Here is a 27401-nt window from a genome sequence, read left to right as displayed (position 1 = left end):
TTCCCCAGCGTTTGGACTTTGCTACAGGGCGGGAATCTGGGAGGGTCTAGGAAGGGAAGGAAAGGCTGTGGGACTATTGGAGGATAGACTGAAAGTGGGCAATGAACAAGCGTAATGACTTGAATTTTCTGCTCCACTTCTTCCTTTCTGTTCTAAGGCTGATGTTGCGAAAAGTGCGAGAATCTCAAATTTAGATCTAGGTTCTGGGCTTTCGGGGAGCAGCCCCCTTTCCCTCACACTCTCTCTCACCCTCTACCTGTTCCTCCACCTCCAACCAGCTGCAAAAACTGCAAGGGGACAGTGAAGAAAGACATGGTTTGAAAGTGTCAAAGCACTTTGAAAAATTCCGATGCCAATAACTATGTAAGCTGAACAGTTTGGCAAATTTTCTAATCCCAGTCTCTCCACGTCCGCAGATATATCAAGGAATTACCTTTGTGGGTATTAGACGTTTCCCCCTCCTGCTTCATATAATTTACCTGTTTCATTCTAGGCCTGAGAAATAGGATATCAATATAATATCAATATCGATGTGTTTCCTTGACCCACTGCTGATATGGAACAGCATGTAAGTGACTGCTGTTCTTTTTGCTGGAAAGGAAGCCGCTTTTCCAATGTTTCCCTCAGATACTTTACGTGCATCTCCATCTCTTACATTCTCTCCTAAGTGTTGGACTGTTTTCAATCATGTCTTACATTTAGTTACACACAGTCCAAAATTCTCTAAGACTGTACAGTTCAGAATAAAATTGTTATATTTCAGGATTATTCATCCTCTACTCTGCGGATATTAAGCAGATAAGATGGGAGCCGCAATAGCACCCACCCTACAAGGTTATCATGTGATCATAAGACAATATAATATTTGCCAAGTTCTTGCCCAGTGCATGACTTGCTAAATGGTAGCTACTTTTGTTATTTCTATTTATGCTGTGTTACAGATTAGATTTCACAGTGCTGTTTCTTTCATTCAGGCTTGCCAAGGACAACCCCAAAGATAGAGGATTTGCCAGATCACATAGAAGTAAACAGTGGTAAATTTAACCCCATCTGCAAAGCATCTGGCTGGCCGCTACCTGCTGATGAAGAAATGACCCTGGTGAAGCCAGATGGGACAGTGCTCCATGTAAGAGTTACTCTTTTTTTTTTTTTTTTTAATAGAACAAATTATAGGCTTTTTAAAAATTGAAGTACAGTTGCTTTACAATGTTGTGTTAGTTTGAGGTGTACAGCAAAGTAATTCAATTATACATATATATATTTTTTTCAGATTCTTTTCCATTATAAGTTATTACAAGATATTGAATATAGTTCCTTGTGTTATATAAGAATTCCTTGTTATTTATATCATATATAGTAGTTTGTATCTGCTAACCCGAAACTCCTAATTTATCCCTCCCCTGCACCCTTTTCCCTTTAGTAACCATAAGTTTGTCTTCTATGTCTGTGAGTCTGTTTCTGTTTTCATACATAAGTTCATTTGTATCATATTTTAGATTCCACATATAAGGGATATCATATGGTATTTGTCTTTCTCTGTCTCATTTACTTCACTCAGTATGATAATCTCTTGGTCTACCCATGTTGCTGCAAATGGCATTATTTCCTTCTTTTTTATACCTGAGTAATATTTTGTTGTATAAATATACCACATCTGTTGATGGACATCTAGGTTGTTTTCATGTCTTGGCTACGGTAAATAGTGCTGCAGTGAACACTGGGGTGCATATATCTTTTCAAATTGTGGTTTTCTCGAGATATATGCCCAGGAGTGAGATTGCAAGATCCTATGATAGCTCTATTTTTAGTTTTTTAAGGAACCTTCATACTGTTCTCCACAGTGGCTGTATTCTTCATCTGCCCTCCTGACACCACTAGATACTTTCAGTGTAGCAGTCACCTGCTAAAGGCGGGATTCCATTAAGGGCTTGCGTCCTCCTAAGCTAGGGTGTAGTTAGCTTTGACGAAAAGAAGAGAGCTCAGCCTAATCCATTTGACTCTAGATAGACCTGATCCCACACCTCCAATCCAGAAACTATGACCCACAGAATCCCTTAGGTCTGAACACACACCTTGGGTCTCTCTACCTCCGCACTTTGGCCTCATTGCTGGTGTTCACCACTGGTCAGGGCGCTACCACAGCGTTCTTCCTTGCTGGAAAGAACTCAGCTACTTTTCCAATACGTTTCCCTTCCCTCTCCCAACAATCCCAAATGCAGCAGAGACAGGAACCACCTCAAATTTCTCTGTGTCACAAGTGATTCTCAGAAGATTGATGTATTTTCTTATCTGAAGATTTTGAAGTAGTTATCTCATTTTTCTCTCAAAGATGAATGAAAATCAACTTGACCAGAAGGTATGTCCAAGTGACCTCTTGGGGGCAGGATACGTAGACTGTTCACACATCAGATGTTCCTGATTCCACTCAAATAGTCCATTAGATAGTAGAAGCCAGTTGACAGCTTCCAAAATCCTGGTGGCCTTTCCACTAGTTAGTGGAAGTCACAGCTACCACCTAGTGAGAGCTGACCACATTGTACACGTCTTACTTAACATTACCTGTCCCCTTTTTGCAGAAGTGGCAGTTGGCTGGGTGACGTTAAGTAACTATGGAATTGGTCAAAAGTGGCAGAGCTGGGATGTGAACTCAGGACCATGTGTCTTCAGAGCCCTGGCTTTTTCCGCAATGCTCTATACTCGGTAGCCCCTCAAACACTTTAGGAGGCCATTTTGTCTTCTCACCCAGCCAGCTCTGCATTGGACCAGAAAGGAACAATGTTACCAGAAGCAGTTTAGAAGGAATTAGACTTTGTGCTTGGAAGTGTTTACTCCACACTCCCAAATACACAAATACAACAGCAGGATCTGTGAGGGCGTCAATCCAACATAAACGTTCAGGGCTACTACAATAGCTTTGGAAATAAGCCAATGCTTATACAAGCATTGCACTGATCTTCTTAATCTCTCCTAGAAAACTTATTTAACAATGAGATGGGGTCAGTGTTATGAACCTTTGTGTTTATACCTCTCTAGAAGCTTCTTCTTTTTCTTTTTCTTTTTGGATCTGACCTTTCCAGCCAAAGGACTTTAACCACACGGGTCATCTCTCAGTGGCCGCCTTCACCATCCACCGGATCCTGCCCCCTGACTCAGGAGTCTGGGTCTGCAGTGTGAACACCGTGGCTGGGATGGTGGAAAAGTCTTTCAACATTTCTGTTAAAGGTAAGCTCCGTTTTCCGGGGGAAGAGCTTGTATCCTTGATGGTGCTGTGTTTATGTATCACGCGGTGCTGCTTCTGGATAGAAATGCTTTCTGACTAGAAGAAATGCTCTCTTCTGGATAGAAATGCCTTTTGGATGTTCTCCAGGATATGAAGCCTTTTAAAAAAATGATGTGCATTAAAATGGAAAGGAAGCATTAAGTTTATGACCTTTGGAGTCACATAGCCCTGGGTTTGATTTGCATTGCTAACAGCTAGTAAACTTGGGTGTGGACCTGAGCAAATGAATTTGACCTCTCTGAGCCTTTCTAATAAAGCTTAGTTTATCTACCACTCGGGGTTCTTGTGAAGGTTTGTTGAATAGTGGAATTGTGTCTGGCACAATGTGTCTGGTAGTGATTTTAATTTGTAAAAAGTTTAATTTCATCATGGTTGTAGCTTCCTATCCGCTATAGAGAATAATTTGGAGAATCTTCATTTTGAAGACTACTCACTTAATATGAAGCCCAGGCTATGCTATACAGTTAACATGAATGATTTTCTCACATATTCAGAGTTCTGAATATTCTTCCTACTATGAATTAGTATTTCGAAATTCAGAATTATTCAGTGTGGATGTGTGTACCTTTGAGGCTTGCGGGGAAGAAATAAAGTGGAAGTAAATCCAAGTTAGCTTGGTTGGTGTACAGACATACAACACGGAATTTTAAATTTGGAAGTTACTTTTTGATCCATTTGGACGAAAACACCTAATAACTCTGTGGTATATACTCTAGAAAGGCGCTGAACTAAGCGCTTCATTCATCTTATTTACTTTTTATAAGGACCAGGTACAATGGTATTGTTACCCCCACTTTATCAGTCAGGTTCAGAAGGTTTAGGTAACTTGTCTAAGGTACACATCTGGTAAACAGCCAATCTTAGTTTTGAACCTGGTCTTAACTCCAAACCCTGCAACATCTTTTCTAGATCATTTTGTTTTCTGAGTCTGTTGTGTTACAGATAAGGAAGCAAGATAACTGAAGCTGATTAGTATGTAACCTACTTCACTACTTGATTAGAAACCTTTGTGTGGTGCCAGAGGTAATTTCTGTAAACGAACTGAATGTAAACACCCAGAACATAATCTTTTTTTAAAAAGGGTCAAGAACAATAGTAGCGTAAATAGAGCCTCATAGAGCTGGATTCTCTGCCCTGAAAACTCATATAGACCACCTCAGAATCTTTAATATTTTTTTTGATTACTGGAAAAGCCCAGATCTATTTTATTCAGTAGAACATTAACATGATCAAAATAATTTCTTACATCATACATGTTCTTGGAAGAAAGGAAATGATATGCAGACAAGACGAATTATGTTATTTTTAAGCTTTTTGGAATGTTTGCTGTCCATGGAAAGTAAATAATAAAAAGTAAAAACAACCCATGTTGCTAAGATTCAGAAGAGTCACTGATTCTAGTTTTTATTTTTTAAATAAAAGACACAGCATACAACATCAGTGCATAGAAACTTCTCTAGTTCTAAGTCACTGATGCCTCTTCACTGTCATATTAACTGATAGCCATAAAATGGAAATGGCCATTAGATAAGTTAAGAAGACTTTAATCATAGTATTTTTTTAAAAATAGATACAGAGATACAGTTGTCCTTCAGTATCTGTAGGGGATTGGTTCTAGGACCTCCTTGGATACTAGACTCCATGAATGCTCAAGTCCCTTATGAAAAATGGTGTAATATTGGCATACAGCCTAGGCACATCCTCCTGTATACTTTAAATCATCTCTAGATTACTTAAACAATAGTCCCCCTCTCCCCCCCACCCCCCGCTTGTCTATGGTTTCACTTTCCATGGTTTCAGTTACCCATGGTCAACTGCATCCCAAAAAATTAAATGGAAAATTCCAGAAACAAACAATTCATAAGTTTTAAATTGTGTACTCTTCAGAGTAGCGTGATGAAATCTCATACTGTTCCACTCCACCCTGCCCAGGACGTGAATCCTTCTTTTGTCCCATGTATCCTACCCGTTAGTCACTTAGTAGATGTCTAGGTTATCATGGCCTCTGTCATGGTATCACAGTGCTTACGTTCAGGTGACCCTTATTTTACTTAACAATGTGACGTTGGCAATTTGAATATTCCCTTACTGTGCCAAATTTATAATTTAAACTTTACCATAGGTGTGTATGTATAGGAGAAAGCGTAGTGTATATAGGGTTTGGTATTGTGTGCAGTTTCAGGCAACCACTGAGGTCTTGGAATGTATCCCCTGCAAATAAGAAGATGATATTGTAACAACTAATACAATGTAAAAGCTATGTAAATAGTTGCTAGCCGGTGGCAAATTCAAGTTTTGCTTTTTAGAACTTCTGGAGTGTTTTTGTATGTTTGTTTGTTTCTGAATATTGATCTGCCCTTGGTTGAATCTGCAGATGCGTAACCCACATGCAGAGAGCTGACTGTATTAGACTTTACTACCAGAATACACATTGGTACAACCACTTTGGAAAATTGACAATATATACAAAAGCTAAACAGATACCTACCCTGTGACCTGGCAATTCTACACCTAGTTTTATGCTCGAAAGAAATGAATGCATATTTATTTTATTTTATTTTTTGGCGCATGGGCTTAGTTGCTCCGCGGCACGTGGGATCTTCCTGGAGCAGGGACTGAACCCGTGTCCTCTGCGTTGGCAAGTGGATTCTTAACCACTGCGCCACCTAGGAAGCCCATGAATGCATATTTAAAAAAAAAATCTTCAGTGATATTCTGAGGAGTTTTATTCCTGATAGCCCCCAAATCCATCAACATTAGAAAGGATAAGTAAATTGTGTTGTATTCATATGTCATAGTTTGCTAGGGCAACAGTAGCAAAGTACCATAGACTAAGTGGCTTAAACAACAGAATTTTCTTGATGTTTTGGAGGCTAGATGATCTGAGATCAAGTTGTTGGCAGAGTTAGTTTCCTCCAAGGCCTTGTTCCTTGGCTTGCAGACAGCAATCTTCTCCCTATATCTTCTCATGTTCTTCCCGCAGGGTGTGTGTCCTAATTTAATCTTCTTATAAGGACGACGGTCATATTGGATTAGGAATGATTGTAGATCTCAGTGTAACTTAACTACCTCTTTAAAGACCCTATCTCCTATTTATAGAGTGCAAAGGAGAAAGGAGCAAGTCAAGAGAGAGAAATGATACTGGATGAGGTCGGAAGTATCTAACATGGCCATTAATGATCTCTGGCTCAGGGAATTCATGCCCTCGTGTAATCCCTTCCCCTTATGTGTGAGTTGGGCCCAACACCTCTCCTCTCATATAGCAAGAGTGCTGTGCAGGGCTGGCTTCGTGGGCTTGTGACCCATCCACACAGGGCCCTGCACTTTGTTTAATGTTCAGGGACGTCCCTGGTGGTCCTGTGGGTAAGACTCCACACTTCCCACGCAGGGGGTCCAGGTTCAATCCCTGGTGAGAGAACTAGTTCCCACGTGCACGCCGCAACTAAGAGTCTGCATGCTGCAACTAAGAGTCTGCATTGCCGCAACTAAAGATCCCACAAGCTGCAATGAAGACTCCATGTGCCACAACTAAGACCTGGTGCAGCCTAAATAAGTAAATAAATAAGTGTTCTATTGTCTTCAACTTGAAATTTTATCCTTGAATTTCATAAGCGAAGTGCAGCGACACGATGGAGTGTGCCTGTGAGCAGAAGACAGAGATTCACTATCTACTTTCTTGGCCATCCCATTCCCATAAGTGTTCTCGATGCCGCAGGGCACAGGAGTCTGGTGGACCTCTGATTCATGGGAGTTCACTAAGACTCAAAACAAGTACAAAGTGAGTTGAGCTACTTCTAGAATTGAGTAAATGGGGGCACTGACAGCCTGACAAGATGTCCTTTTCTTTCAAACCAGAACTTGCTTAATATTGTGGACATATTGTAGATCTGTTTATATACTATGACCATTAGGAAGGCCACAAATCATTGTAATATCTAAGAATTTTTCTTTCCCCAAGAACCAATTTTCACCTTGTTGGGGGTGCTATTTCAGTCCCCATTGAGAATACCTGGTCCTTGAGATGGAGAGATTATTCTGGATTATCTAGGTGGACCCACTCTAATCACAGGAGTCTTTAAAGACTGTCAGAAAGAGATATCACAATGGAAGAAGGGTCAGAGAGCCATGACTTTATTGTCTTTGAAGATGGAGGAAGGGACCATGAGTCAAGGGATACAGGTGTTTTATAAAGCTGAAAAAAAGGAAACAAATTCTCCCCTAGGAACTCCAGAAAGGAACACAGCCCTATTAACACCTTGATCTTAGCCCAGTGAGACCCATGTCTGACTTCTGCCCTCCAGAGCTGTAAGATAATAAATTTATATTGCTCTAAGCAGAGAGAGAGAGACAGACAGACAGACAGACAGAAAAACATAGTCTGGTGGTCTAGTAGGAAGACTGATATTAAATAATCACCCAGAATTACTAAGAATAATAAATTCTGAAAATTGCAGTGAAGGAAGAAGTTCTGTGAAAGTGTATGATGCGTGAGCCTAACCAAGGGTCTGGGATAGCCCCTGTGAGGAGGTTACATCAGAGCTGAGAGTTGAATGATGAGTAGGAGTTCACTGCAGAATCACGGGAGGCCTGGAGTGTTCCTTGCAGGAGCGCAACATCAGCAAAGAACCTGAGGCAGAAAGGAGCCTGGTGCATTGTTGGTTGAATGAACTGAACAGTGACTGGGACTGGAGGGTATTGGGTGAGGGGATGGGGACGCTGAAGAGGAGGCAGGGGCTCTATTGTGCCTGACAGGTCATGGTATGAATTTTAGATCTTATTTAAAATGTAGTGGGAACCCATTGAAAGATCTTGAGCAGAGGAGTGCTTGTATTTTAAGAAAGCACTTTGTGGATAGTGGGTTGGAGGGGCAAGAGCAAAGCCACGAGATCACAGTAACAGTAACTGCATTAAGTCTGAGCAGAGAACTCTACGAGAGCTTCGCTGGCAATGTAAAGGAACTCATCCCCTACCCCCATCTCAGAACAGCAGTAAAACCCCAAAGTGTAAGGACTGATCTGATTCTTGACATTTTATTTAGTTCTTCCAAAGCCCTTGAATGCCCCAAACGTGATTGACACTGGACATAACTTTGCTGTCATCAACATCAGCTCGGAGCCTTACTTTGGGGATGGACCGATCAAATCCAAGAAGCTTCTCTACAAACCTGTTAATCATTACGAGGCTTGGCGGCATATTCAAGGTAAGGTTTGGAAAGGAAAGGCCGCAGCTGGAGATGGGGCACCAGGAGAAAAATTTTTTCCCCGAATGTAGAAATCCTCTCTCACAGTCTTAACCCTCTACTCCAAGGTAGGGGCTGTAGCCGTGGATTCAAGTTAGAGTATTCAGGAGAGACCGGGGGTGGGGGTCCTCTGAGTTCCGGGCCTACCTTTCTGGAAGTCATGATGTACAATGGGACACAGAACCAGCCTACGTCACGAGTTACTATCTATATCAGTATTTCCTTTTCCAGGCTTCTCTGGATCTACAGTCCCGTTTTTACTCTATCTTGCTTGGTCCTGGTGAAAGATACAGGTTTATGCCATGAATACGGTGACAGGAAAGTCCAGGGTCCTCTGGAAAGGCAGAGACTTAATCTGCTTACCTCTGAGGGGTGACTGCTGCTGCTGTATCGAGTTGTTCATTTTTTTCTTATTTGAGTCTTGCCCTGCCTGCAGGCTCCTAACTCACAGAGATTTTGAGACAAATCTGGACATGAAAGTCTGGGCTGTGGCGGACTGAACTGGGGTATGGGGATCTGGGGATGTGGGCAAAGAGAGATATGTGCCCCTCCCCCAACTTTTTGAAAGAAGAAACCCGAAATGTAATAAAATGTAAAAAGTTCATGTTTATTTATTTGTAAGTTAAATTTATTTTGGAACACAAATTATAGTTCTGTTTGTTGCACAGTGATGTAAAATCACATTTTTTAGAAAGAAAGCTGAGCATTATCTCTTGACCCAGCTGCTTTGTGAGACCTGCCACTGTCACGCTTGCAGGGAATGTGCATCCCTCCACCAATACTTTAGTCCCGCTATGGCTGTGATTTCCTAAAAAGGGCCCTCTACGCATGAGATGTAGGTAATCAGAGAAGTTACCCAAAAAAAGGAGAAGAAAAAGAGCATTTTTCATTTAATAATACTAGCTGATCTGGGCATATTGAATAAAGCCATGGTATTATTACTGAGCTCTTTACATTCTTTTGAAGACTCGGTCAAAAGCCAGAATCCCAGCAACATAAGACTGATTTTCTGGAGTGCTATTTCTACTGTCAATGGCTAGGTCTTTTTAAAAAGCAGCTTTAAAAAAAAAAAAAAAATCATGTTAATAATTCATCATCTCTTTGTGGACATCTACAAAGTGGTCTTCTAAAAACCCTTAAACACAGTCCAATATTTTTTCTTACCAACTAGGAATTTATTATATGGTAAGGCAAAAATCTACCTTTGCAGTATCCATGGAGAAACAGAGTCTGGCAAAAGCGAAAAGCTAAGGAGAGAAGAAGCATATGTCATTTGTCGATGGGATATATTTTTAAGTACTTCAGAATCCTTCGTTTGTTATGACATGACCATCACAAATTCATTGTCCGGTCATTGTAAGCAAACCCTCAAAGAGTCTCTTCTCTTGATAGCTTGATTGCAATCATCGTATATACTTGAAAACAGGAGAAGTTATTTTATATTATTCTAATTGAGTATTTCCCCTAAATCTGACTGGTGTTCCATATAGTTGAAGATCTGCCTGGTTTTACTCTACAAATGAAAAGACGAAAACACTAGGGCAGAGATGTGTAAGTGGCACAGAGATACTTACACGAAAAAGCCTTGTTTTCCTTATATTAGGAACACTGAGGCCCTGAAGATGGAATTGCCCGTCTGTTCTACTCAGACATTGTATTTCTTAAAAACCAAACATCAGTTCACATCACAATAACAACATTCCAGTTTAAAGAATGTAACAAATTGCCGACTTAAGTTTCCTGGACTTTCCCTCTTCTCAGTGACAAATGAGATTGTTACCCTCAACTATTTGGAACCTCGGACAGAATACGAGCTCTGCGTGCAGCTGGCCCGGCGTGGAGAGGGCGGGGAAGGGCATCCTGGACCCGTGAGGCGGTTCACAACAGCTTCTATCGGTCAGTTGAAGCAAACAGGCATTTATTCGGGAGCTGGGTGGGTGGGGGAGGAAGGGGAAAGAGGAAGGAAGACCAGGAAGGGTGGTGGTGGGTGAGTGGGTGGGTGGGGATGGTGGTGGAAGGGGTTTGCTTTTGAATGGATGGGAAAGTGACAGGAAGGCTAGCGACTTGGAGCCGAACCAGCCCTTTATCTGGGCTGTGCTCCTGGTCTGTCTCCCTGGGGGAGGGGTCTGCAGCAATCCACAGGGACAGAGGAGGAAGCAGATGAGCCTTCAGGAAGGCAGGGACATCCCTTAGGAGTTGGGATGTACTTAGTAGCAACTGTGCTCCGTCTTGGCTCCTGAGTTTTACCACCAGCTTCCTGTTTCCATCTTAAGGGCCCAGGCCAGGCTCTTGTTGCGTCCGTACTCCAGAAATCCCAGTTGATTTACTTTAAAAAGTAATTTCTGTTTTTCAAAGCCATTCACGCACATAGTGAAAACATCAAATAGAATGAAAGGCTTTTATCTAAAAGAACAGCAGCCCTCTGCTCTAACCCTCCATCTCCCCATCCTGCTTCCTATAGGCAGCCACTTTTATCTCCTTAAGCCTTATGATGTATATACACTTTCATGTTTCTTCTTCTTTCTTTTTTTGACTGTGCTACATGGCATTCAGTATCTTAGATCCCCTTAGTTCCCCGACCAGGGATCAAACCTGTGCCCTCTGCAGTGGAAGCATGAAGTCCTAACCATTGGACGGCCAGAGAATTCCCTACCTCCATGTTTCTAAATCAGTAGTTCTCAAACATGAGTGTCCCTCAGAATCACCTGCACAGCTTATGAAAACAAATTTCCGGGCCTCACTTCTAGGGTTTCTGACTCAATAGGTTTGGGGTGGGTTGGGGCTCAAGAATCTGCATTTCTTATAAGTTCCCAAGCGATGTTTGATTCTGCTGATCTACACATTCTAAGCGCTATATGTAGCGATGTTTCCTGACTATCAATGTTAGTCACTAGCTGTTGGTCTTCTGTTGTGTGAATTGAGGAGCCCTTGAGTTTGTGCAATTTCCTTGATACTAACCTGGGCGTCAGCTTTCTGCTACCCAGGTCGCCTCCTTTGAAACATTTGAGTGATCCTTTGTAAAGTTCTCTTTAGTGCTGTAGTGTTCATGGTGTATAATCATTCTGTTCCTATCTCCTGGTCAGTGCTTTACAGTTTCAAGTTCACATTTATTTAATTCTTAGAATTATCATCTTCCCCATTTTATAGACTGAAAAGTAGAGTCCCAGGGTGGTTAATAACTTGCCCTTGGGGAGGCATCAGATACATCGCCATTCTAGATCTTCCAAAGATATCCTCAGCCTTGATATCTTTTTGTCTTTCCAGTTATTATTTTTGACCTGGGAGCCCAGAGGCCCCATGTCCTTATCCCAGCTGATGAATTTTCCTGTTTTTAGGCCATTTGCTAAAGGCAGAAGGATATGGAATGATTTAGTGAGAAACTAGAAAGAGCATCAAGCTCTTCTGTAGGAGTTGTGCATCCCTAACAGTCTCTCCACTCCGTACTCCCCACCTAGTGTTCATCTGGCCCGCAGCATCCTTAAAGAACCCAGTGAAACCCAGGAGCTACTCTGATGCTTGTAGAAGAATTGCACAAGTAAGAAATGGCTTCCTGGGAACCCACCAACTAGTAAATGCCAAAAATAACACTGGAAACTACATATGACTTAGAGGATAAGGGAATCTCCATGACTGTGAGCCAGTGGGCCCCTGATATGTCATCAGGTTGCTGCTAAAAGGCGAATGGTAGTTAATTCTCTCTTAGACCAGTGCTGATGAATCAAAAGAGGAAGGCCATAATCTGACTCAGATGGAAAGTATTTATGGAACAGAACATAAAACACTTCACAGATCCGCACTGTGCTGTCTTCAGCTCTCAGAATGTGTTCCAGCCAGGATGTGTTTAGAGATCTCCTAGAATATTTCTCAGGGGTGGGTGGGAAGGGAATTCTTGAAGGTTCATCTTTTCCCATCATTCGAATTTTGCTGATGTTTGTTTTTAAATTCGTTTTGGCAGCTGCACTATTTATAAGCGTCGATTGAGTGGTAAAGGCCAGGAAGGCCAGTAGGGGAGGGGAGAGGACATATTCTGAACACACGGCAGAAAGAAGGCAGGTTGGGAGGGGTGAAGGGTAGGTAAGTCATATTCCCGAAGGAAGGAAAAAGGGAAATGACCATTTATGAGGTTGCTTCTCTGTACTAGGCACAGGCTTAGAAGGCTTACATGTTTGCTTCGCACCATCAGTGCTCCCTCTGTCTGCTCTGTCATTGTAAGCCTGCCTACCCACTCCCGGTGGCTTATTTTGGAACTTAAACTTTAGAGAAGAGCAAAAGTGGGTGACATCACCTCTCTCAATTTGCAAAGATGATGGAGAAAAGGCCAACAAGACCTGTAGCATAATGCCAAGCAGAAGGCAGGACCTGATTGCTGGCTCCCCCTCGTCTAAGGGCGGCCAGGACTGGCCAGTGAGAGTCCCCCTCCTGCTGGGTGGAAACAGACCCTTCCTCTCACCTCTAACCAAGTTTCTCAGCCTTTTTATATTTTTTTAACCTTTTTTTTTCATTTTATTGGAGTATAGTTGATTTACAATGTTGTGTTAGTTTCAGGTGTACAGCGCAGTGATTGTTATACACATACGTATATTCATTCTTTTTCAGATTCTTTACCTTATTTTTATTTAACTCTCACCCTCTAAAGAGTTTTTTTAGATAGCTTTGTCCTTAAGACAAAATCTCTGTTTTGTCTTGATGTCTCTTCTGCCATGAATTGTAGTACCACAGATCTATTTCTATATTGTGATCTTTCATAAACCATTGTAATTATCTACAATTTTCTCATTCCGCAAGAACCAATTTTTGCCCCCACCGAGAATGCGTGAGTAGAGGATCCCTATTCTATGTTTTGGAAATACTTTATATCTGGAGTTTAAAATACCAATGTACTGTTATTAGTTGGAAACTTACAGATTCCTCCACTGTCCATTGGCACAGTATAATTTATGAAAGAAGGAAGGAAGGAAGAGAGAAAATGTTGGTTAAGCCCCTAACACCTTCCAAGCATTTTCACCTCCGTTATCTCATTTCTCCTCCTGAGTATGGAAGATGAGTATTTTCATTTCATGCTATAATACATGTGAACTTGGAGAGGTTATAAATTTTCCCACGGTCACAAAGCTCCAGGGGCATGCTCCTGTCTCTTTGATTTCAACACCCATATTGTTTCCATTGAGTTACCTCCCTGGTAGCCCAGGTTCTTAGGGGTGTTTGTGGCCACACAGCATGTGGTCAGACCCAAACCTTGATGTGATCAGGGCAGTGCGAGGTCTGGCCCTGGCACCACAGTGTTGTCATGCCTGAAATTGTCCTTGCTAAGGGGAAGTAACCCTGAAATTGCTTTAAAATATATTACTCAAAATGGGAACAGAAACACCGAACCCCACAACCTCGGCACATCCAGCGTTTCCATTTTTATCAGTTTCCTTCCTCTTTTACCAATTGTAGACATGACTTTTACCAAGTTGTACTCAGTTTTTCTCATGTGTTATAAGTTTTGGAGGGACTTCTGTACCTTTCCCAATAATCATTTAATCCCTTGGATGGCTATATCATAATTTTTTTTTTTACCACTTTTTAAAAGAAACTTTTTATTGGAGTATAGTTGATTTACAATGTGTTAGTTTCAGGTGTACAGCAAAGTCAATCAGCTATACATATAGCCACTTTCTTTTTTTAAAAATTCTTTTCCCATACAGGCCATTACAGAGTACTGAGTTCCTTGTGCTATACAGTATGTCCATATTCGTTCTCTATTTTATATACACTAGTGTGTGTCGATCACAATCTTCCAATTTATCCCCGTCCCCCCACATCTTTACCACTTTTAAGCATACAGTTCAGCGATAACAGCAACCATCACCACCCTCCTCCCCATGAATTTTTTTGCATCCTGTAAAACTGAAACTCTGTACCCATTAAACAACAACTCTTCATTTCCTCATTCCCAGCCCCTGGCATCCACCAGGAGTATGTTCTTTTAAAGTATATCTGGGGCTTCCTAGGTGGCGCAGTGGTTAAGACTCCACCTGCAAATGCAGGGGACAAGGGTTCGATCCCTGTTCCAGGAAGATCCCACATGCTGCGGAGCAACTAAGCCCGTGAGCTACAACTATTGAGCCTGCGCTTTAGAGCCCGTGAGCCACAACTATTGAGCCCATGTGCTGCAACTACTGAAGCCCACGCGCCCAGAGCCTGTGCTCTGCAACAAGAGAAGCCACGGCAATGAGGGGTCAGCTCACCACAACGAAGAGTAGCCCCCGCTCACCGCAGCTAAAGAAAGCCTGCGCACAGCAAAAAAGACCCAACACAGCCAATAAAATAAATAAATAAATAAATTTTAAATAAAATAAAATAAAATAAAATAAAATATATCTGGACAACCTATGTTTTCACTAATAGATCAAAAAGCGTATTAGGTGCCCATATTAATAGTATCATAAAACCCTCAGATATTAGACTACTATGACAATCAAGATATCTTTAACATTAATGTCAATATGTGGCAAATCTAATTTCAGTTTTTTGTATGTAGCTGGAAAGAGGTACAGCTAGATGTCAACTGTGATGCCCATTCACTGGTGGTTAACCATTCACATCCCTAAGCCTTTCTGTACCATCTTGTTTTCACTGAGACTTATCTATTTTTTATTTGCTTTAAAATATTTCATTGGAATCCTTTTGATAAAACCAAGTAAAGGCCGCCTAATTGACTTTCGCCCCCCAAATCTCTAGGCAGTCCCCTCCCCCAACCCCAGGAGGTTGACAGCTCCTCACAGGGGTTAACGCAGGAAAGATGTGAAGTTCCAAAGTAGAACACCAGGTAGAGGACATCCTTTGTGTGAGCAAAACTCACAGGACCCAGATAGAAGCTCGCTGCTCTCCACTTCCCCTTCCAGCCCGTTGATCAAATGGCAGGAACGATGACCTGGGCACCCCAGCCATCCCAACAGCGCATCAAGAGAATTCCAAACCTCAGGCCTTCACTCACCAGGCTAGCCCTGAACCTCTGTGAAGGGGCACTGCCCCGGCTGGGCTTCCAAAGCTCTCACGCTTTGTTCAAGAATAACACCTTGGTGGACGTCTTAAACCCCCCTGGGGCGCTGCGGACCCTTCTTCAAGAATCAGGGGCCTGCAAGCCGGTAGCTGTGCAAAGCCAGCGCCAGGCGGCCGCCTTCCCCTCATTGGGGGAAGGTTTCGCAGCAGCCGCCAGACAGACGCCAAAGGCACCGCTCTCTCCATCCATGCGTTGGCAGCACAAGCTATATCATAATTTATTAAAGCATTTCCCTAATTTGAGCATTTAGATTTCTTATGATTGTTTGTTATTATAAATAATGTAGTAATGGACACCTTCACGCACCTAGCCTCTTCACTTCCTTTGGGTTATTTCTTCAGGGTAAATCCCTGATCGTCAGATTATACGGCCAAAGTATACGATCATTTCTAGGGCTCTTGAAAAATATTCCCAGGTTATCCTTCAAAGGGGTTGTATTCCTGTCTTACAGTGACTCAAACTACATACTAGAATATTTTAAAGCTTTGCTATTTTGGTAGGGAAAAAAGAGTATTACATGGTCGCTAGTGTCTGTTTCTTTGTGAAATTGTATGTTATTCTAGAAGCCAAGGTTATCTTGTAAAGCTGTCCTTTGGGGCTGTTGTTAGCTTCACCCTATATAAAAACAATGATCTTTCTGGTTTCTCTTAGGTCTTCCTCCTCCAAGCGGTCTTAGTCTCTTACCAAAGAGTCAGACCACTCTAAATTTGACCTGGCAACCAATATTTCCGAGCTCAGAAGATGACTTTTATGTTGAAGTCGAGAGGAGGTCTGTGCAAGTGAATAGTGACCGGCAGAATATTAAAGTGCCAGGCAACCTGACTTCAGTGCTCCTTAACAACTTACACCCCAGGGAGCAGTACGTAGTCCGAGCCAGAGTCAACACCAAGGCCCAGGGGGAGTGGAGCGAAGAGCTCAGCGCTTGGACCCTTAGCGACAGTAAGTACCTCACGCTGCTCCAGGCTTGCCTGAATGACACGTGGCTGCTGCCATCTGCACGGAGCTCCCGTCGCTCCGAGTCCGCCTCTCAGAAACCATACAAGGTAGTTAGCTGTGAAGGGAGGCCAGTTAGTGCCCTTCATCCCCCACCAACGCATCAACTCATTTTAGTGACTTGCAGTGGATATGAACGCTCCATGTATCTGGATTTGTGATAATTCAGGCAGGACTGGGCTAATAAATAAATGGAGTTACGTATTAAGTAAATGAATAACAGGAATAAGGTTTTCTAGGGCTTGCTGAATCTGTTAGAGGGCAGCTTTTAGGATTGTTGTGTATCTGTATGCACACAGATGATGATTCATTATAGACAGCTCTTTCCTAATCTTAAAAGCCAAAGAACGTTGCTTGAGAAACCTCAAAACAGACAATTCTTGGAGTTACAGTATGTACGTGAGAGTAATAAAACAACTTTTCTTTCAAAATATTCTTCAGTTCAGGCTTCTCTCAATTTCATATTGGTCATTAACAATTAGTTGGAATTTCTAGGGTTTCTCTGTAATATTGAAAGATTTTTTTCACCATGAACCAGAGAGTTCTATTTGGATTCACTGCATTAGAAATGTCTGTGTATTTTGGGGTCCTTGGAAAGACTAAGTGTTTCTAGGTTCCACTAGCTGTCACTCATGCTAGGATCCTGCGGCCTCTTGTCGACTCCCAAAGTCTGAGTTTCTCTTCGGCAGCTGAGCCTTCACTTCCCCAGCAGCAGGTGTGCAACCTGCCTCGGGGTTTCTCTAGCCACTCTCTTCTTGCATCAATAATACGTGGACGTTTCAACGGTTTTGTCAGCGTTGAGGGATGTCTTCTTCATCTTTAAAAAATTCTGTGACATTTAGAAGTTTTAGGACAGTGCAGAGAATAACGCAACAAAAGCCTGCATTTCTACCACCCAGCGTTAACACCTGTTAATATTTCATCGTATCTGCTTTCAGCCTTTCGTGGGAATAATCCCACACTACAGATGTATCAGAATCCCCTTTGATCGTCACCCCTGCTCTAATTCTCTCCTGCTCTCCCCAGAGACAACCAGAATTATGAGTTTGTTATGTATCTTTCTGTTCAACGTTGTATAATTTTAATACATTAAGTACATCCGTAAGTGGGCATTTGCATACATATTCTCCATCTTGCTTTTGTGAATATGTCTGCGAAGTGCTTAACATGTTTTCTAACAAGCGCTTAACAAGGCTAGGTCCTGTGGACCAGTGGCTATAACTATAGACGATAGCATCAGACTGGTAGGAATCCTATTTGTTCTACTTGAATCTATATCTTAAAAGCTGTGTGACCTCAGCCAAGTCGCTTAATCTCTCTGGGCCTTAATACTCATGGTAAGATAGTTATGAGGAGTCCATGAGTTACTGTATGGAAGGGCCTATATCAATGTTAGCTCTCATAATCTTTCTGTTCCCCTCAGCATCAAAAACAGCGTTAACAGCAGTTTGTGGAGTAACAGAATTCCTGAGGTCTTAATTAGTGTAAGGATCACAACTATGTGATGTGTGTGTGTTGCCATTTTCCTGTCTGCAGCCACGTTGTCAAGTCTGTGTTGAGTCCACTACCAACCGATTGGAGTTACCCTCTGAGATAATACTAGCCATTCATGGTTTATAAGCTGTCATTAACGCTCTCTCAAAAGCATAATAATCAAAGAGATGGTGATATATCTGAAGTAAAATATTTTTGCTTGTTTTAAATTTCTAGTTCCCCCTCCTCAACCAGAAAAGATCAAAATTTCCAACATCACAGACTCCTCAGCTGTAATCTCTTGGACAATCCTGGATGGCTATTCTATTTCTTCTATTATCATCCGTTACAAGGTTCAGGGCAAGAATGAAGACCAGCACATTGACGTGAAGATCAAGAATGTCACCATCACCCAGTATCAGCTCAAGGGCCTGGAGCCCCAAACAGCTTACCAGGTGGACATCTTTGCAGAGAACAACATAGGGTCAAGCAACCCAACCTCTTCTCATGATCTGATGACTCTTTCTGAATCTCAAGGTTGGTAGAGTGGACAAGTATTTACACAGAATTATTTCTGGAGAGTATCAGAAAGCCCCACTGCCTTAAGGTATTTACCCTGTATTCACATCATGTGACATAATAGGCATCACCATCTCTAAAGAGGTCCTTGAAATGAAAATGCCCCTTGGACGGATACCCCGCTGACCTATTTTCTATCACTAAACCTTAGATGAACGTAGCCCGTGAGCACTCCCCATGCAGCAATTGAAGCTCTGAGGAATGTGAATGGGATTCCGCAGAGAATGAAGACTGAGGACCTGGCGTAGTGGAGGCGGGCCTGTGTGGTGCTGCAGTGGGAGGCTCCAGGAACCACACTCCATTCTTTCTCAGAATGGACTCTTTTTTTTTTTTTTAGCTTGGATGACGCTATGCTATTCCGAGTTTTCTTTTACTTTTCAGATCCAGGTTATGATGTCTCCATGTCCACCATTAACCCCCACTCCAGAGAGAATAAGCTCTTTGAGTTAGAGATGCCTCAGAGTGCCAAGCACACGAGGCCCAGCGTTTGTGATTTTTTTAAAATTGAAATACAGTTGATGTGCAATCTTATGGTAGTTTCAGGCACGTGGGGGGGTGATTTGACACTCGCATGTGTTATGAAGTGATCACCACAATAAGGCTAGTGGTCATCTGTCTCCATACAAAGTTGTTACAGTACTGTTGCCCATATTCCACTGAGGGTAGGTTTCATCCCCGCGGCTTGTGTGTTTCATAACGGGAGGAGCAGACCTCTTAATCCTCTCCAGTGTTTGTGCTTGGTGAAACCTGCTGAACGTGATGAGTGAACAAGGACCCCAGGGGTGGGAAGGGCTGCAGCTCCTGGAGAGCCTTCCCTTTGAGATCTGTCTGAAATTGTGCTTCCTCCCTCTCTGAGCCATACAGCTTGTGCAAGGGAATGTAGCTAACGAGACATTAGAGGGAAATGGTGATTTTTGCAAATGTATAATTCAGACCAGAGTATCTTTACAGAACATGTGATGGCACTGAAAACTTCTTGGTTCTCTTGAGTCCTACCTGAGGCTTAAGAAGTAAAAGCAAACAAGCTCTGTTTTCAGTGCTGATTCTTTGGAGCATGTTTGAAATATCCAAGGAATGATGGGTCTGTCAATTATAGAGAACTGTAGCTTTCAGATGCCACTCCTAATAAATGCATCATTTCTATAGTACCTTGTGTTTTGGTACAACATGTACACGCCCTATATCCAAGCTATAAATAAAATACAGAGAGAAAAATTTAAAAACAAGATGTAACAAAACTAAAAAACCTTTAACATCCCATTTCAGACATCTCTTTATGCACACACGCATGGAGACAGAAGGAAAGAGAGCTAATCACAAAGGAATAATTGTTAGAAGATGGGATCATGCTCAACATGCTGTTTCTCATAAAAATACATTGCATTTATTTTTGAGTTTAAATAAGGGAATGAAGTGGAAGGGTTATACTGTAGTCTTCAATAGTTTCTTTTGACCTGAGCCCTAAATTTACTGGTTTTTCACTTCTCTCTCTTTTTTCCTTCCTTCTTTCCTTCTGCCATTGGTAACTTCAGGTTTTCTCCACCAGCTCTTTAAAACAAGAAAAAAGCCAAAGCCAAGTATCTTACAGACTATGCTCTTAGCATCATAGAGCTGTAAAGATTTTCTAAGTGGAGAAATTGTGCAGGGAGGTTTAGTCACTTTCCCAAAGTCATAGATCTATTAGTCATTCTTACTGTTACTCCATAATATTCATCTGCTTGAGCCTGTACTTGGAAGTGAAAGTTGAACAAAGGACAATAATTAGTGATGCGCATGTTGCCATTTAAAAAGCCCTTTTGCACGTTTCTTTGAATGTATAATAGCCCCATGAGTCAGACTCATCTCCACTGAGTTCCAGAAAATAAATGAGTAGCCCATGGTCACCTAGGAATTAGGTGGCACGGCTCGGGCTGCCATTATACTCCCATGACAGTGTGACATCTCCTGCAGCTGGTCGTGGCCTCTCTCTCCACCTGGACTAACCTGCTGCTCCTCCTGTGTTCTCCTGTGCAGCACCAGCAGACCTCGGAGGCGGGAAGATGCTGCTCATCGCCATCCTCGGCTCAGCGGGCATGACCTGCCTGACAGTGCTTTTGGCCTTTCTGATCATGTTGCAGTTGAAGAGGGCAAACATCCAAAGAAGAATGGCCCAAGCCTTCCAAAACGTGGTAGTGTCTCATCTTCCTAGTAGTGATAAGTGCACGTCCACATGAATGCAGAACCTTCATTTCAAGGATGTGGGTCAGAAAATTTACTTGTAAAGCAAGTATTTCCCTTAGGCAAGGGTCATCTTTTCTTTGTCTTCCATTGTGAAATGGGAGAGAAATAGCATGACTATATAACTTCTTGTCCAAATCAGAAGAATTCTGAGGGTGAAAATGTTGCTCTTAATAATTACGCAGGAAACCAAACCTAAAGCAGGACACCTGACCCATCAAAAAGGGAATACAGTCATCCTAGTGATAAGGCACCAGCGAGAGTAATCTTGCGATATAAAGAACTGAACATTTTCGATAATGAAGGGCTTAAGGGTAACCAGACCTCAGAGTGATAGATAATAAAGGTTTGCACTAGACCAGTTTTCTCCACATTTCCCTATTTCCAGTTTCCATTTTGTACTTCTCATATCTCTTTCAATCCTATTATCCCTCCTATATGTATGAATTATATATGTGTGTGTATCTCCATTCCTGTGTACCCTTCAGTCTGCAGCCATGGCCTCTTTCTTTCATCTAGGAATTTTGACCAGTAAAAAGTTTAGAAAATCGTACTTTACCTACAGGCACCCCATTTGAGTCCTTGGATATACTACAGCCTGAACATTTCTCTAGTTTGTAGTTTCAAGCTCTGTAACATTCATCTGTACCCAATTTTACTGATTCTGTATATGAGACATGACATATTTCCAAATGAGGTATACCTTCCTGGACATGAGTCCCTGAGATTACCTTCAGTGGAGAACAAGGGAAGCTCTGTAGTTGGGCTCCTTGTCAGAGCTGGTTCAACTCAGGCTGTCGCTGGAGAGGAAGGACCAGCAAGGGGGTAGAGAGTGCCAGAGACCCTCATGTACTGATGCTTTGTCCTGATACCGTCAGCAGCCACTGAAACTCAGGAGAAAGGGAGACACCTTGTTGGGCTTTGCTCTAAGCATCAGTCATCTTGGGGCCAGAGTCTGCACCAGAGTGGAGCTGAGAGATTCTGAGCTTTAGGACAAGGGGGAGAGAGTGAGTCAGAGCCAAGAATAAACCGAGATGACACTAGGAACAAAGCTCTCTCAGAGGCATGTCCTGTGACGGGTCCAGATAGAGCTCTGAGTTCTTTTCCAAACCAGAACTGAGCATCTGCTCATTCCACAGCAGAGTAGGCGCTCAAGTGTGACTAACTCAGGGATGTGCTGTGTCGTGGTATATGTGCTGCTATCCTCCCCCTCTCACCTCTACAGACGGAACTAATAGCTTGTGGCATGCGTTCCCACCGTGGCCTGTGATCTGTTTGTGCCCATGCACCTCTACAGGCAAACACTTCATCTAAGTGGGCCTGTTCGATGAACCCTATTTCCATCTTCATTCTAGAGTCAGATATGCTATCTCTCTTTCCACCTGGTGTGGGTACAAATCACTTAAAATTATGAAAAACCCTGACACAAAACCATTATTTTTCTAGCGGGAAGAACCAGCTGTGCAGTTCAACTCAGGAACCCTGGCCCTGAACAGGAAGGCCAAAAACAACCCAGATCCTACAATTTATCCAGTGCTAGACTGGAATGACATCAAATTTCAAGATGTGATTGGGGAGGGTAATTTTGGCCAGGTTCTGAAGGCTCGCATCAAGAAGGATGGGTTACGGATGGACGCTGCCATCAAGAGAATGAAAGGTCAGTGCTTGGCCCCATCGAGTCAGCATGTCACTAGGGTGGGAGGACAGCTTGACTTCCTGTTGGATCTTTCCTCTAAGGTCTTACGTTCTTCAGACAAAAAATTGGCGTGGTGTCAGAGCTGTATGTGCAGCTGAAGGTCATGTTTCCTTTGAGGGTCAGGATGTAAACGTGAAGGCGCGAGCTATTTAGACAGCACTGTCTTGACTCCTTGGGATGTGAGAATACAGATTCTCTGTCAAATCCTGCTAACTTTGGGGGAGCATTATTGTTTCTTAATCCAGTGGTTCTCAAAGTTGAGTATGCATCCAAATCACCTGGAAGTCTTGTTAAAAGAAAACAGACTCTTCAGCTCCACCCCACAGTTTCTAATTCAGTAAGTCTGGCGCAGGGCCAGAGAACTTGCATTTCTAATTAGTTTCCATGTGATGCTGATTCTGAGGATTTGGGGACCACGCTCGGCAAACCACTATCTTCATGGACTATCTGCGTCAACATTCCTAGAAATATTGTTAGAAATGTATCTACTTGGGTTTTTCCCCCTCATGGTTCTACTATACTCAAATTTCTGGGATGGTACATAAAAAATCTGTGTTTTTACAGTTGCTTGGTGGCTCTTCTGTACACTCAAGTTTGAAAGCTGTTGATCTATGGTCACAAGAACTAAATCTTTTCCAGTTGTGTTCAAAACTGCTCGGGGCCTACCCATTTAATAAGATCTTCTGAGAAAGCAGAATGACTTACTCCCTGGCTCTCCTAGCTGTGTTCTCTTCCATGTGAAACGGCAGTTATAAATGACTTGATTGTGAAGCTGCACTATTGCTTTTACAGCACACGGGCTTGGAAAGTGGTGTTTTAGAGACAGCAATGTAATTACTACTTTTATTGGCAGCTCCATAGTAAGGACTCTCTAAGGTTGCTGATGGGTTTTCCTTCTTTTTGACAGCAATATTAAGCCTAAGATGACAATTAACCCTAAATCTTATTAAATCATCACTGTTTTCCTCATTGCTAGAAAACCCTATGTCAGAAAATGAACAAAAAATAAACACAGTCTTATTTATGCTTTGAGACAGTAATGTTTCAAAACACACACACACAAACACACCCCTTGCTTAGCATCCAGAAATCCCTTTTTCATTTTGCGACTTTAGTCACAGTAAGTTTTAGGAAGCAGTAAAAATAGTGAGAGGAGAGAGGGTGTAGAACTTTGTAGCATCAGTTTTTATTGGGATCTGACCTGAGCTGACTGTCTATCTCATGCTCATGTGAAGAGGTAGAATCGCTTAACAGGGCACCAGGGTAGACAATTTTTGCATGAAAAGTCATGCATGCAAAAAGGGCAGTTACTGATGTAAGGTAACAACCTTATTATAAAGAGCTTTGTTTTTAAAATGCTCCCAAGGCCCCTGCTGTATAAACAGGGTACTCAACTTGGAATTGCCTACTGGTCAGCCTTATGGGTACCCTTAGCCCGTGTGAAACATTCCTATAATTTCCAAGCATGTTTGGGCATGCACATGGCTACCAGCTCCCTCTCGCCCTTTCTCCCAATGTTATCTCTTCAAAGAACAATAGTAGCATACTGTCACCGACTCAAGGCTGATCAGCCAGTCGTGCATCAGCCAAAGAACTTTCTCTTCAGCCTGATTGGTTCTCCCTCTGATCAAAGCGCTAGAGGACAGATGGAATGAAAGGAACAGAAGGAAATGCAACTGTTTCCTGACTACCAAGCAACTTTTATACAAATGTCATTGAGATTTGAGTTTTTTCAGCAGGACTGGTTTATGCAAAAAGCAAAGTAAATTTATTATAATAAAGCAAGGTGGGTACACTACTGGCAATGGTTCACTACAACTTTGGTTTTATTCCTCAGCGTATTTGTCTCTGGACCGCAGAGTTAGCTGGGAGAGCCAGAGTCTAAGAATGGACGCAGCTCCATCTTGACCAGATCATTTCCCTGGGGGTTTGAGAGCTTCAGCAGGAAAACTTCAGAGCAGTGGTTCTCAAGCAGGAGTGATTTTGCCCCCGGGGGGATATTTTTGGTTGAGCTTCTGGTATCTAGTAGGTCAGGTCAGAGGTGCAGCTAAACATTCCACTTTGCACAGGACAGCCCCCACCCCAACAACAAAGAAGCATCCACCCACAGTGTCAACAGCCAAGCACTCTGTGTTAAAGTCATCTCTTTATTTCCACAGTTTTTTAGACCTAATGGTGGCTGGGTGTTCCTGAAGGTTCTGGGAGCAGCGGGGGGACAGTTGTTTCTGAAGAGGTGTAACAGAAAGGGATCACGACTCTTGACTTTCTTCCCAGAATATGCTTCCAAAGATGACCACAGGGACTTCGCTGGGGAACTGGAGGTTCTTTGTAAACTTGGACACCACCCAAACATCATCAATCTCTTGGGAGCGTGTGAACATCGTGGTAAGATGCTCTTTTCCTGTCTTTCCTGCCAGATTTTTTTTTTTTTAAACAGGCACATTCCATGTTGAAATTAGGAAAGATAGTCATGTAAGATTGTTACCTATTTTTTTAAGTTGCAGTTTTAGTCTGAATGTCTGGTCCCATTCATAGATTGTGCTGAGATTTGGTATCTTTTTTGAAGGTAGGTCCCAAGGCTAAATCTTTTGGCCTCTGATGTGGTTCAGCTATTACTGCCCAAATATATCCATGGCACCTGCATGCCTCCACCTTTGCTCATCCAGAGGTTCTCTCAGCTAAGTGGACTGAAGGAGCCATCTGGACCAGGAAGAGTGAAGTGCATTGGTTCTTCTTAGTTACCTACCTTTTCATTTTCCCTCCAAACCCAAGGAGCTGATATTCTGAATGTTAAATCTGTGAATGCCAGTAATCTACTGTAATGTGAAAGCACTGATGTTGCTTAGGTTAAAATAATAATAAGCTTATATCTAATAGTATCAATACTTCATTTTTATTCAAAGCAATGTCATGTACAATAACATTGAAGCTTTACAAGTATCCTATGTCACACATACTCTTGAATTCAACTTAGATTATTAATTCAAGTATTTATTGAGTATTTTCTGTTTTAATGTGTGTAATTAGCTGTGAATGAATAGGTAACAAGAAATCTTCTAACGCTTTACCTCTGCATGCTACCTGCATTTGTAGTTCTAAGTCTATGCTTAATCCTAATTTCTCATGGAAAGAGTTTGCTCCAACAAAAAATCTCCACACAGTAATTATTTACAAACTTGACAACCTCTTGTTGACTTTGCAGCACTAATACCAACAATGGAAAAGAGACTACTTCCTTTTCCTCAATTTATTAAACTAAAAATACTGGTACTTCAGACAATATAACATTCTGTGATCCAATAAGGGTGTAATTCTGAAAGTCAGATCATGTCTCTTAGGTTAAATAAGGAAGCAATGGCATTTATTTTTGAGCTGTTTCCTGAGAATAGTAATTAGCATGGGACAGCAGTAAATGAAAGTTAAAAACAAACAAGAACAGAAGAATATATATCTTTTTAAATTTTGCTCTATCACCACATTATTGGTTGGCTCTTAAAATGTATAATTCAGTAAAGAAGTGAGAAAGCACATTCATACCAGAATTGAGGTATATCTTTCCTTATACTACAACAGGATTCAGTGCTAGAAGATTTTTGTTGTTGTTGTTGAGAATTTCGCTTTCTTAGAATATCTTTGAAGTTTAAACTCATTCGACATAGGAAAAAAAAACAAATAATTCACCTTTAAAAGACAGTAAAACCACTTTACTTTTCACTGGCTCCAAAGATCAATATTTTTATCAAAGCAGATTACATTTTATTAAAAAAGAAAAAGGGGAAAGCAATTTGGAATAAAAGTAAGACGCCGGACCATAGTTTCCTCTAGGAAAAATTTTGTTTTATTTTTTTCCTAAAAGGTTGAGTTTTCTGGTTTCTGTAAGCAAAATGCAATCCCTGACACTAGACTCTGCTGACCAGTGACCTACTCAGCAATGTAGTGACTTAGTCCAGATTTTAGGGAGAAGCGGAAGGCAGGAGAGAGAGAAAGTTACCTGGTGTGGGTCCTTGATATTTAATCTTTTTTTTTTTTTTTGGTTTAAAAAAATAACCTCAGGAAAAGCTAGATTCATACTGGAATAATACGCCTGGCTCGTATTAGGTTCTTGATCAACATTGAATGAAAAATGAGAGGTGACGTGAACTAGCTGCCTTAGATCATCTGGAAACAAATGCTTTGATATCATCCTTCTTGTGTTACTGAGTAGGTGAAGCATTCAGGAAGCCTATGTTTGGTAGGAGTAGAGAGGGAAACCCTGAGAACAGGCACGTTAAGTATTGCAGGAACGATGTCACTTGTCTTCCTCCTGCCCCCAGCATTGCCGGGGTTGGTACCACGAGATGTGTAACTTTACGATAAAATAGAGTTTTATAGGCAGCTCCCAAGGACCATAGCACATCTCAGAAATATCACAGCGGTTTAGGGCTACTGATATGCTGATGTTCTCTCCCCTCCCGCACAGGCTACCTGTACCTGGCCATCGAGTACGCCCCCCACGGCAACCTCCTGGACTTCCTGCGAAAGAGCCGCGTGCTGGAGACAGACCCAGCGTTTGCCATCGCCAACAGCACGGCCTCCACTCTGTCCTCCCAGCAGCTTCTCCACTTTGCAGCCGATGTGGCCCGGGGTATGGACTACTTGAGCCAAAAACAGGTTTGTTCTGAGGACCTCGCTTTGGACATCTTTCCTCTGAAATTCTCTCCGGAATCAGAGTTTAGATAAAATTGTACATTTTTTTCAGTCCCTCTCTCTTCCTTAATTCCTTCTTACAATCTCCCTAACTTTAATCTCTTTGATTATATTCTATCTCTTTATATAGAAGTTAATGCCTGACACTGAGGGTATATTTATCTAGTGACTCTCATCATATGTATTTGGT

General features: G+C 42.0%; 1 protein-coding gene across 4 annotated transcripts in view; it reads left to right on the top strand.

Moving 5' to 3' along the window:
* TEK (TEK receptor tyrosine kinase) overlaps positions 1-27401 on the top strand; it is a 95271-nt gene that overhangs the window by 56828 nt on the left and 11042 nt on the right. For 2 of the 4 annotated variants that reach the window (XM_057724399.1, XM_057724401.1), the window contains 10 exons: positions 975-1126; positions 3078-3222; positions 8319-8480; positions 10281-10415; positions 16219-16506; positions 18271-18570; positions 20626-20780; positions 22276-22486; positions 24800-24910; positions 26985-27175. In XM_057724399.1, the coding sequence (XP_057580382.1) occupies positions 975-1126; positions 3078-3222; positions 8319-8480; positions 10281-10415; positions 16219-16506; positions 18271-18570; positions 20626-20780; positions 22276-22486; positions 24800-24910; positions 26985-27175 (1850 nt within the window). The remainder of the gene's footprint in view (positions 1-974; positions 1127-3077; positions 3223-8318; positions 8481-10280; positions 10416-16218; positions 16507-18270; positions 18571-20625; positions 20781-22275; positions 22487-24799; positions 24911-26984; positions 27176-27401) is intronic. The other 2 variants (XM_057724400.1, XM_057724402.1) reach the window with 2 other exon arrangements.

This window comes from Hippopotamus amphibius, chromosome 2 (assembly GCF_030028045.1).
Source record: "Hippopotamus amphibius kiboko isolate mHipAmp2 chromosome 2, mHipAmp2.hap2, whole genome shotgun sequence".
Taxonomy (NCBI): Eukaryota; Metazoa; Chordata; class Mammalia; order Artiodactyla; family Hippopotamidae; genus Hippopotamus; species Hippopotamus amphibius.
Note: the sequence above shows the minus strand (reverse complement) of the source record. Positions and strands in the feature narration are given on the sequence as shown.